Source organism: Bombus fervidus, chromosome 5 (assembly GCF_041682495.2).
Source record: "Bombus fervidus isolate BK054 chromosome 5, iyBomFerv1, whole genome shotgun sequence".
Taxonomy (NCBI): Eukaryota; Metazoa; Arthropoda; class Insecta; order Hymenoptera; family Apidae; genus Bombus; species Bombus fervidus.
Genome location: NC_091521.1, coordinates 15682007 through 15695252, shown reverse-complemented (window position 1 = coordinate 15695252; position 13246 = coordinate 15682007). Strand labels below are relative to the sequence as shown.

At 37.3% G+C, this 13246-nt stretch overlaps 2 protein-coding genes across 9 annotated transcripts in view; one reads left to right on the top strand and one right to left on the bottom strand.

The window, feature by feature from the left end:
- The window catches only part of Wbp2 (WW domain binding protein 2), a 133451-nt gene that overhangs the window by 60422 nt on the left and 59783 nt on the right, over positions 1-13246 (top strand). The gene's annotated exons all lie outside the window — the stretch shown is intronic.
- The window catches only part of Beta-spec (spectrin beta chain), a 38362-nt gene that overhangs the window by 16912 nt on the left and 8204 nt on the right, over positions 1-13246 (bottom strand). For all 8 annotated transcript variants that reach the window (XM_072002984.1, XM_072002986.1, XM_072002981.1 and 5 more), the window contains exon 2: positions 533-721. In XM_072002984.1, the coding sequence (XP_071859085.1) occupies positions 533-668 (136 nt within the window). In that variant the 5' untranslated portion in view covers positions 669-721. The remainder of the gene's footprint in view (positions 1-532; positions 722-13246) is intronic.

The window sequence follows — 13246 nt, the reverse complement described above, 5'->3', positions numbered from 1 at the left end:
TCGTAGTTCATTTTCAAATAAATTCAGGCTATCTATCTCACGATATCTGTTGCGATATTTATTTTTCTATACATTCTTATAATACCCTCAAGTGCTCACTCAATGATTTTAGATTCACCGGAAGGCTACTACTAAACATTTTCTACGATAGCCACACACTTTAAAGTGTACTTATCAACCCGGTATCTATATCAAAGGATGTGGCAAAGCTAGCTCTGACGTTTTAATTTCTCAAATAATTAACGATACATCATCGTGTAAACCATCAACGATCTAATAAAATTTATTCGTATACAAAGTATGCCCCTTATGGCCATTTACAAATTGCATCTTACAAGTTACGTATACATACACGAATTTACGAAATAAAGCTGCTATGCACCAACCGTACTTTTCGATCACATTCACGTTTTCTAAAAATTCATGAATGACAATACTCCATAGTACAAAAATTGGAAACCATTTATCAAACAGAAACATTTCGTTTTTGTTAACGAATATAAAGATAACAAGTAAGGAAAAGAGGACGTACCAGCTAAAGCTTTGATGCGTGAACGTTCAAAAAGTCTCGAACTCGAGTTTCCTCCGTCGTATTCGTACTCATCGACAATCTCTTGTTGTAGCGTGGGGTCCCAACCCCCGCGCACCACCGAGATGTCGGTCGTCATTTTGTCAATCGGACCAACAACTCACTTCTTCCTTACCCTTCGAAAGGGTGCTCCTGGAACAGAATAACATCACGTTACGATCTTTATACGTAAAGAATTTTCATATTCGAACAAAATTTTCTTGCATTTTGTTCTTAATTTTAGAAATCGATGAAATCAAACAAACGTGGTAATTAAATGTTTTATTATTAGCCACTATTAAATAAAAAGTAATTACGAGAACTCTACAATATTGTATTTATTATATCATACACGTACTAATTGATTACATAGGTCCAAGTATATTAAAATTTCACACAATTATAAAGATTTGATGCTATGAAAAGAAAAAAATATATAAAACCTTATAACAGGACGTTTCATTTGAAAATAACTTTTCGCAACCACTGTACATGCACGTACATCTATAAATTGTACATCGTGTATCAATGGCTGTACTGGTTGCAACATTAATAATGTTTGGTCATCACGATGTTATTAAACGTGCTAAATTTAATACTTCAATACTTCATTCAATACTTTAACGTTCAAATACTTATTATAGTCACTGTACATGCACGTACATCTATAAATTGTACATCGTGTATCAATGGCTGTACTGGTTGCAACATTAATGATGTTTGGTCATCACGATGTTATTAAACGTGCTAAATTTAATACTTAATTCAATACTTTAACGTTCAAATACTTTTTGCAGCCACTGTACATGCACGTACATCTATAAATAATACATAGTGTATCAATGACGTTTGGTTGTACTGGTGACAATATTAATGATGTTTAGTCATCACGATATTATTAAACATGCCAAATTCAATACTTCAATACTTCATTCAATACTTTAACGTTCAAATACTTATTGTAGTCACTGTACATGCACGTACATCTATAAATTGTACATCGTGTATCAATGGCTGTACTGGTTGCAACATTAATGATGTTTGGTCATCATGATGTTATTAAACGTGCTAAATTTAATACTTAATTCAATACTTTAACGTTTAAATACTTATTGTAGTCACTGTACATGCACGTACATCTATAAATTGTACATCGTGTATCAATGGCTGTACTGGTTGCAACATTAATGATGTTTGGTCATCATGATGTTATTAAACGTGCTAAATTTAATACTTAATTCAATACTTTAACGTTCAAATACTTTTTACAGCCACTGTACATGCACGTACATCTATAAATCGTACATCGTGCATCAATGGTTGTACTGGTGACAACATTAATGATGTTTGGTCATCACGACTGATTATTAAACGAGCTAAATTCAATTCGTTAGAATCGATCAGAAAAAATACTTGATAGGAAACTTGTCCAATATTTTTTCCACTTTTCTACACAAAAGATCATCCGAGAACTTCCACCTAGAATAACTCTGCATATATACGTACATACGTAATTAGCATATTTGGTCGACGTAACGATGAATTGCTATCAACAACCTAGCCAACGACAATTTGTTTCAATTGCGGATTACGGTATCAGGAAGGAACGAATTCGCGGATACGAAGAACGGGACGAGCGGTTTATTCATTCGTCTGTGGCCGGGTTCGTACGCCATTGGTGCATATTTCGCACGTGTGACATCATTCGCGTGATGTAATCGCACGTCGAGCGACTCCCACACGATCTCAGGACGTAAAGCAACGAGTTGTTCACGGTACACGTCTGGAAATAAGCGGTACGTGCACTTGACAATATACGATCGTACATTGCTTTTCTTCTATTTGATCGCGATAAACCCGTTCTCTGTAATCATCGTACAAAGTCTCTGATGTAACGATCCAATATAATTTTTCAGTCTAATAACGCGACGTATCTGATAAATGCCTAGTTGCTCGAGTTTTCGTGATAATGATACGTCAGTCAGCCTTGCATTTTTCTTACAATTTTATACGAACAATCGTACACGTAGTGAAAAGACGATTGATCACACGTTTCTTCGTGTTATATTTCCTATTTAAGAGTCTACAAACTGTTGACCAGTTATACAGGTAGTATAAAAAGTCTTATTTTATATGATGTAACGACCAAAAATAACTTTTCGGTCTAATAACGTGGCATAGCGTATCTGATAAACATTGCGCTGCTTGTCGAGAACAAAAATACCTCGTTTCTCTACTCTTCTTGCGACTGCATAGAATCGCTGCAGGAAATTATAACAATCTAGTAGTATTTTTTCAAAAAATTATCTCGCGACGTATCGTCGTCAGCCTTAAAATAAAACTAACAGATAAGACAGTATGTACGTATTTCTGTAGTTTTAAGCGCGCAATTTCAATTCCAACGGCTATATCCGTCGACCAAGAGGCGGAATAAAGAACGCCTCGGCAAACTGAAAGAATTTGAGGAAAATTGCGCGAACAGTCGATGGAATTCTTATCATCGCGCTTCGCTTGCAGCGCTTCAAAGCCTCGGTTATGTAATTTCAATCAACGATACGCTATAAAAGTTTGTTTGCTCGATCGACAGGATGAAATCATGCGCGCAATTATGTTTTATTCATTCTCGGATTGACGTTGCTCTGTAAAAGGACTCGCGTCTCAAACGCGTGCTTTACCATTTCGATCAGAATCGGCGAACGTCGAACATCCAATTACCGTGCAGTCTCGTTGAATTTTAAATTTTTATAATTAACTTTTGCGAATAAATTACTTTCTTTCCTAACGATAAGTATCGTTGTTCGAAAAGGAGTCACATAGATACGAATCTTGCAGTAAACGTATGATTCCAGTAGTTCACTGTTTCGTAGAAACAATCGATGTGCGTGTTATTTGATTTTTTTCGTTAATAAAAATTGAAAAATAAAGAGGATGATTTCTGTGTACGCGTAAAATAGACATTTACGTCTCCTTTCTTTTTTTGAACATAACTTTTACTACCGAAAACTTTACTCGCAAGAGAGTGCTGTTTCAAAATGTTCAACATATACGTAATAACAATAACAATATATAAAATGTACATAAAAAATTACTAGAAGCATTGGAAAACCTACGTGAACCACTGCACATAAACCTCGCGTATATCGTTCCACCGTTTCATTCTTAATATATGTTAAACGATAGCAATTCGTCTTTTACACGATTCCGCTTATCTTTATCCTTATCAGCAATATCTGCAAGCGTTTATCCGCAATTAATAGGTTCACCGTTTCTCATTGAAGAATATGCACGGTTACGCTGCTGCTGAATCTTTATTTGCCGTTCCAGGAATAACTTCTACGGTATATTATTCCGTACACATCTAGAATTAGTCACGCGTTCGTGGCATCGAAAAGTTGCACTTTCGTTCGCCTCCGCTAATTTCAAAGGTGTTTTAATTACAGTACGATATACGTACCGTTCGTAAAATATCCAGATACTTTGATCGATTTCCAGCGACTGTAAGTGAATTTGACCAAGATTACACACGAAATACGTAAGAGACAAACCCGTGCAAATAAGATTGCTTCGCGATTGTTATCTCGGCGGAGATTGCGTGAATCGTACTCTGGAAATAGTACACACGTGCTCAATGCGCTGTACGTATCTATAACGCCAAGTAGAAAACGCGGAGTCTCTTTAGAAATTCAGATTCCTCTGGCTCTTTGTAAGGAGAATCGTACTCGCATACGAGTAGCGATGAAAAGCAGAGAAGATAATTACGCTAAGCTGTGCACAGAATGTCGCACGAAACGAGTTGCACGCTCCAAGTATGTAGTTGAGGACTATCGATACGTAGCTGCGTGATGGTGGAATAATTGGATTTATTCGAATTTTCTAGGGATTATTTTTAAATGGATTAAAAGAATGCAGAATAGACGAAGAGTTTAGATGTACTTTTTGTAATATTCTCGTTAAGAGTAGCTTAGCTGCATTTCGTAATTTTCATGGTAATCGTTATCGTAAAAATTTATCGTAAGAAAAAGAAAGTTGTTATCATCTAAAACTTAGAATGTACTTGTCGAAATAATCAGATAGTCGAACATTTCTGTCTAAAGTGTGGATACTTCGAGAATCACGTGAAAATATGATCCTCGAATATCATCGTTTCTTCGTTCTAGAGTCGAACCTTTCTTCCTATAACATTTCTCCTCTCTAACATTGATTCTAACTTTATCGATTCGTCCACGGCACACCTACAACTCGTTGAGCGTCTCTAATCTCCATCTATTTTTTCATAAGATATTCCAATTTCGCAATCATCCTCGGAAATCGTTATTCCCTCGTCGCTTCCTTTGTGAAGATTTATCAAGTTCCCGCATATCGCGTACACGATACATCCATAAACATTGTTGTTCGAACACAGTTCCGTGTTTTCGTACGATTACCAAGCTTCGATTCCATCCGCAGGGTTCGTGCTCTTGATCCACGTCCTTCAAAGGTCCTTCGATCCCAGCAAGTGCACGGCGACTAATATAATACGACCTTACGACGTATTCGCGCGGGTAGCCGTGCAAAAACTCAAGGAAAACCACGGTAAGTGGATACGGGCGTTGTTCTTTCACGGTGACATTTCGTTGCTGAGTGCGGAACGGAGTTTCAGCCAAATGAGAGAACGTCTTAACACGTTCCATATATATCTATGCGACGGGTATACTTCCGTGGGAACCCCGTCACCAAATGATGGTGACGCTCTTCTTCTTCGAGTTAATTAATTAAATATACGATATTATATATAGGATATACAACATAAAAATATTAAAAACACATTATACCATACTTTTTATTAATTTATATTCTGGATAATATATTACATTATCCTATATCGTATGATATTCGTTAAAACATTCCAAACACATTTGGGGTGATTTTGGGCACTTCGAAAAATAGTTAGACTCCGTTATCGCTACTTTCCTCACTTTCAAATATATTTTCACGCTGTTTGCCGAACATTTTGAGGAGGAAAAGATCACTGATGTACGTCTCACAAGTATGCTTCTCGACTAAACGAAAGATCTGAGGTATCTGCCATGAGATCCCTCGGAATACTCTAGCTGGATGGCTTATCGCTTTCTCCATTTCAGAAATAAATAATCTTTTCTTTATAATGAATCGAAGGCGATAAACAACGAATCGAAGGGGATAAACAATGAATCGAAGGCGATACACGATGAATTCCTGCTTGTCGCTCCATTTACGTTCCGCGTACCGGCGGTCGGATTTGGGCCCCGCAGGAAACTTAGCCGAATAACGCTGGACGACGAACGTGTTAACACTTTGACCGCCACACCATTCGCATCACATGTTTCGCTGAGGACGCCACGGCAGTACTTTTATTATTCGAAGCATATAATGGCAAAATAATAATAAATTGACGATGTAAGACAACATTCTTCCCCAATGGTACGTTTATCTCATTGGTGGTCACGGGTGACCACCGTGGCGTCTTGGTAACATTTGATAGCGACATATTATAACAAGGCTTCGTTTATTTCAACAAACCATTTGCATTCGTTATTTCGTCGTAAGCAAAACGTGCAGAATATATCGTTGAAACGTGTAGAAGATATTGGTAAACGGTATTTGCTCATTCTATATATAATACTAAGGTATGTTCACACTTCTAACTTCAATTATATGATTATAAAGCAGCATTTACGATTATTTTTTAAGGTGTGTTTATAATAATATTCGTAGATTACCCCTGAAAGATATGGATGCAAACACAGTGCACCGTTAGATGCAGGATTTGTTCTCTTTTTTTTTTTTATCGATGTTCTAATAAAAATGTTTAATCGTTCAATGGGGCACATTTTATTTCAAAGTATCTTCTACTTATCGGTTATATTCAAAATGTCCTGACTGTCAATTTTCATTCAATTTTTATAACTGTAAACAGTTCAAGCGCTCCGGTCACCAATGACCACCGTGACGTCACAGGAGAAACCGTGACCGGTCATATATGACCAACGTGGCAGTCAAAGTGTCAACGAAGAAAAATTCTGTTTCGAGTAGGATACCAGAGGATTATCAGACACGTGAGCTAACCAGAAAGAAGAAAAATTGCCTAGTTCTGTTCCTACACGCGTTGCTTAACCTTTGATTTGTAAGAGTAGGACACAACGGGGTCACGGATGCCTCGGGATATATCCGTACTTTCGAATTTCAACCGCCTACGTGAACTACGCTCGTTTAATCGTGATCTCGGCTTCGTCTTTTTGAACTTTGATACGCGATTGTTCCTCTCCAATCTACCCTTCCCCGATGTCGCTCTTTCGTACGCGGTTCTAGCGACGAGAGTTGCGTACGCGAATCCTTTAAATTACATTTGCATCGATAATTTAAAAATTCTCTCAAAAAGTCAAATTATTCACACGGTTGGAAGATAATTTTATTTTAACGCGATTTTCATAGCATTCTTTTTTTTTTTTTTTTTTTTTTCTTTGCTATCCAATATTCTGCGAAATGTGCGATTATCCTTTGAAAGGAATGCAGTAACAGTGACACAAACATTTAATTATATTATATTTAGTTTTGATCGAGTGTAATAGAAAGATGATAATTATTTTTGTTAAGGTTATTTGATGTATGTGGAATCAAAGAAACGCGTAGGTAAATTGTAAGGTATTGTAAGTATATATATATATATTGTGAATATTAAAGTACAAAGTGTGGAATACAATGTAAGCTGGTTCAGATCCGCACGCTAGTGTAACATCAACTACACCTCGATCTACATCAGAGACCAGGCCGCGCTTCGGAACCGATGGGCTGATGATAGAAATAAAGATGCGGCCGCACTCGGCGACAGTGTATGTCGGCGAGGCGAAGTGCTCAATGAACCCTCAATATCCCAACGGTCCTTTCGCCGAATATTCGAGAACGGCTAACAAACGCGTGGATAGTGAGGATATCGAGGGATGACAAAGAAAGAAACAAATCAGTTTTTAAAGGTGGAATTGTAAGAGCTTCAGTCTTAAAAGTCGCTCCTAGAGTTCGGAAGTCAAGTGTAAACCAAGTGTGAAGAAATAAATTCTGTCTTTGTATTTCTTTATTTTCGTTTTTTATCTTTTATTTTACGTCTTTGATTTTTCCTTCCTTTTTTTTTTTTATTATTTTACGTGACACTAGCAATGTTACCCTGAGATTAAAAGAACCCCGAAGCCAATGTCGCACATGTACCGCTTATGGTCTGTCATCGACGCATTCTTTTGTCTATGCGCTATCGATGGCCTCAGCGCTTGAGAAAACCGAAGACCAGATGTAGAGTTTTCTTAGAAGTGGCGATCACTTCAACAATTTTGAAAAATATGACAAAGGCGAAAATGTTCCGACATATCTAGATTAATGTTTCGTCGATGTCTAAAAAAATTGTATTATTTTTTTCCTTAATAAAATTGTTCTAAGCTATGTTCCTTGTGCTTCGTTAACCGCACGACTATATCAGAAAAGTAATTCGAACATGAAACGAATGAATCATCCAAGCAATTCCATTTAAAGAACATTTACTAGACACGTAACGCATCCAGCTAGTCAGATCGTAGGATAAAAGTTATCGCGTTTCCTCTGAAATACTTAGATCAACGCTTTCCAATGTAAGTATATAAACGTTATACTGCTACTTTCGCTGTTTCGATCGAAAACGCATAAATCACTATTTCTTTGAACGTTGAAACAAACCTTGAGCTCCATTATCACCGAACGTCAAATACTGAGTCACTTCGTAAATGCCAGAGCGATTTTTTAAATAAACTGATCGATCTTCTCCGCGAGGATATCGACAAATGAATCCATATAGGAAGATCGCTGTTCCCCAATGACATGCACTTTATCATAGTAAAACACAAAATCTCATTTCCCGTGACTATAGCAGAACACCGTTTAATGGAACGAAATTTTAGTCAATGCCCCATTAACTGAACTTTTGCTGATCGAGTTCACTTATCTGAACGCGAGCTCCTATTATGCGAAAAATCATAAATAGCAGAGGAAATTGATGAACTCCTCTATTTTACGAACTCCAATTATACAAACCGTTCCACTGTAATTTAGCAAAAGAAATCGAGTTTCTCTGTCTATCTGGTTTACGACATTTTTCATACACTTTTCTGGATCGGTTTGAACGAAAGAATAAAAATCCTACGTCGACCCTGTCGAAAGAATCTTCCGACGCGAAAATACGCATCTTCGCTAAATTTAACGAAAATATTCAGACTCTCCATTCGCTCTATACTTACGAAATTGTCGATATAGTATTTTCAAGTCACCCGATATATTTCGCACGAGCAATCCAACGGAAGGAATCGACATTGCTCGTCGACCCAATTTACCGATCGTTTGAATGGACCGAAGACCAGAGGAGCAGAACAAAGTAAAGCGAGAATAATGAATGAAATTCTTTTAGTGTCTGACAGACACTTACGGTAAATTAAGAGCAATTATGCGAGCACCGGTATACTTTAATGAGCGTTGCCAGAAAGCAGAGGAGAAGCAAACCAACGGAGCAAGGGTATAAAGATTAGCTCTCTGCCTCGACGGCTAACAGTGGGCGGACTGAAGTGAATCACAAAAGTGAATGACACGATCATCGAGGAAGGTTAATTTTACTCGCTCTAGTGTAGGATCGACTCGTGGAAGAACTTCAGTACCGAGAAGAATTCCATACTTTTTATTCGAGTTTGATCGCTTGTAACGTTCATTAACTCTTCGTATCTAATTCCTAGCTCTCTGTAATCTATCCAATTGCTCATGATGTTTCAAATATTCAAATATATACGCACATGATGGAACAAGTATCTTCTAAGTGACACAGGATGTCATGGAAAATTAATAGCTGCAATACTGTTGCTTGCAAGGTGATTTGGAAAAAAATTCTTGCATACACAAATGTTAAATGATTACACCTATTACGTAGGCAGCTTGCGATAATCATAGGCTCAAACCGTAGTTCGCGTAACCGTTCACATTCTAAAAAGAAACACGAGAATGATAAAAGAGCGAGGGAAAAAAATGCGATTATATTGAGAAATGTTATGATCTTCGCTTGTAAATTCTATTCTTAAATTTTTATTTTTATTTTTTTTTATTTTTTTTATTTTTTTGTTAATTGTTAATATTTTCTTGCTTATTACTCACGTGTATTATTAATACCACTGTATTCCTCCGAGTTATATCTATTTACGTAAATAAATTGTTTTACGCTAAGAGATACGCGCTATTTAAAAAGAAATTATAAAATTACTCGACACGTACGTACTTTCGTTATAAGAATTCCGCGGTAGGTTGACTTCTTGGTAAATCAATACTTCCAACGGAAGGAGCATTCTTCTACTTCTCATCTCTCTTACTTATAGACGTCGATTTACTGCGTCTTCGCATCGTCATCTTTTTCTCTTGCTTATTTTACTCTAAGATTAATCGTCCAAGAAATTTAGAAAAAAAATTTTCATAGATAATCGACGGTCGAAGCAAGGGAAGTTAAAAGTTGAAAATTTCGTCGTCGTGAGAAAAATTAGAATCGTCGAGATGTCTAACAAATTGTTTCTTTATTATTCGCATAGAAGAAATTAAATAGGCATTTTTCAGACGATCTTTTAAATTTTAATCGAAATAATATTACATAATAGCGTGTTTAACGCGAACTAACGTAATCGATCAAACAAGGCGACCAGCTAGTTATAAAAAAGGGAGTAGGCGAAGTCCAACTACAATCAAGGAAACTAGGACCGTCCTAGTTAAGACTAGTCGTGGAAACATGACTGAAAGAAACGGTACCTCGAGACAACAAGCTCTTTGTCCTTCGACGTGAGAGCGCGAGGCTTCCGTTTCCACCGTCAACCTCTAAAATCCTACAATTTGCATACTTACTCCCTTTATACCCATTTATTCGCAACTCAACGCTTGTCTGACAAAGGTGTGGCTTCAAAAATCTGCTATGCCCTTCCGTTCAGTTACGTCCTTCGTCTTCATTTTCATTCCAATCGTACCTTTGTACCGTTAAAATATTTGCTTTCGAGAGAAATATGACGATCCGTGGAACACTTTCGTCTGACTTTGAAATATTCTTTAGCGCATGATATATCTGATACAAACATTCGCTACCCAAGGAATCGACAATCTCAAATATACGGAACTCCTTGTAAGGCAACCACCGGCGATTCTCTTCTTTGTCTTTTTCTGAAGAATCTCATCAGCACCCAGTTTTCACCTTCGCCTTGACTCGAAAGAAAAAACTCCACGACCTCCTGCCCGGTCAAAGAGACTCTCGCAACCGCTTGTAAATTCGTTTCCTAGAGGAAGTGGATGATTAATATAGCGGTCGTAACACAGTTGTCAGCCGATCGAACAAAAAGAGGCTCCTCCAGACACTTTAACAATTTCGCGAAGGAGTCTCCTTCTTTTTTTTTTTAACTCTGAAGCGGCCGCATTCCGAGACACGAGACGATCGTATAAATGACAGTCTCCGCTATAATTTTTACGATTAGAAACATTCGTATTTCTCTTACTTCTTATATTACTCCGAAATCTTTTAATGAGCAACGTAATGATATAATCGCGCGGACGTAGTTCAGATTTAGAAAAAAATAAGCTAAAAGAAACAGTACATTCGACGCTACTGACGCGTATAAGACATCGACTCAATTATTTTACTTGCATTCTAAATAACGCTGCCGTGGCAATTTTTGTGTTTCGACAAGGAAGTTGTTAAGAAAAGAGGACTAAGACTAAGAGCGAATAAGCGGTACGTTGACATAAATATTATTAGTCGAAACAAAGATCTTTCGGACGAAGAGAAACACGGTATGAGACGTAGAAAAATCTCATTCATAACGAGACATGTTTCAAAAGTTCTCAGTGATGTCAGAAAAATTATACGTAATAACTCAGCAGTATTTCTAGAAGTTACCTTGAAACGTAATTGTCTCGTTAGTCACGAAAGTATTAAAGGTACGTACCTTTGTCGTAGTAAAAAAGAAAAGATCGTTTTCAAGAATTTACTTAAAATAAAGAAAAGCTATTTATATGTAGTAAATATCTTTTTCTTGAAAAAAAAAGCCGCTTCGTACTATATCGGATCGAGTAATCAAATGGAAGAAAAAGTCGATTCGTTTCGAACCTCATAAACGTATACCACTTAACACCTTATTATTCGTTTCGTAATATTCGCCGAGTTTATAATCGTTTCTCCGTTCGTAATAATAAATACACACTCGAGGCACATCCACCAGGTGCGTACCTGTCTGGGTACACCATTCGATATCGTGCACAAAAGAGCACGATATAGACCCAAACGCCGCAACGCTGAAGGTAAGATGAACTTACCACTCGCCACGAACACAGCCAGGCTATTGATTTTCCAGCGGAGTCACCGTGGCGCCAATGTTTACGATATATATTATATACCGGGTGTTCCATCGTGAATAACCGTTTGTAACATTCTCAAGCCTATCGCGAAATTCGATTGCTTAATTTCTATATTTTCACATTAAGAAGAATTCGTAGAATAAGACCTTTATCGTATTTTTCGTGTCTACGCTACAGATATCCTTCAACGTTAGAAAAATGTAATTGGGTGGAAGAAGACCGAAAGACTACGGTTGTAGAGTTACACGCTAGAACCACTGTAGCGTGTGTGACTATATAAAATCATCGTATTTGCTATGGCTTTCGCGTATTAATTAACCAAATGCAAGTATTTTCTTATCTTTTATTTTAATAACACTCTCATACGACTACGAATAAATAGCGTCACGAGAATGAGAAATGGAATGAAGTTTTAATTAATTCTTCCTCTTTAGTCTCTTTAACTGCGACGCAAGCGAATACGATGCATTGTTACCGACACAAGAATCTCCTTTAACGAGTCCTACCTCGAGTACAGCGGAATAAAATAACAAAAATTTCCAGCGCAAGTATCTTTCACATATTAGAATGCGACAAAGATCATCCAAAATCGTAACAAATCACGCTCCGATATATTCAAGAATTAGTTGACACTTTCTCGCGTGTCTATCGATGACAGTAATCTTTCTAATCTTCCTAAGTAGAAAAAGGAAAGCTCGATTACAAAGACCGTATAGACATTGACAGAGGCACTAGCTTCTAACTCGTATTTGCAACATATCTACGATTCTAATCGATCGGTTGATTAGTTCGAGAGTGTGATCGATGGTCACTCTGTAGATGAAAGTTCGGCAATACTTAAATGTCAGACGAAGATAGCTTTAACATAATTGGAAAGTACGAGATGAAATGAGAAATGGTTAGGGACTTTAATCGACCATTTTTTGCAGAACCACGCGGTACATTTAGCACGTATATCCTGCTTGTACCTGCGTACAACTATCCCAGAGAGGTACTACCCGGCAAGTACTACTACTACGATACACTCGAGCGAACGTAAAGGACTTCGTTATTATTTTGAACCGTGTCAACTTGGCTCGAAATAATACCACTTCCTTTAGCCGGTTCAAAGGCAATAACAAGATATCTCGACGACTTTCAACCTTTCCAATTCCAGGACACGTACGAACTAATTACATACATAAAATTCTGCGGTACATCAAAAAGTACATTGTATTTGATTGAAGACGAAGCGTTCACACCGGACAGCTACCGTTGTTTTTATTCGAGCCGCTTACT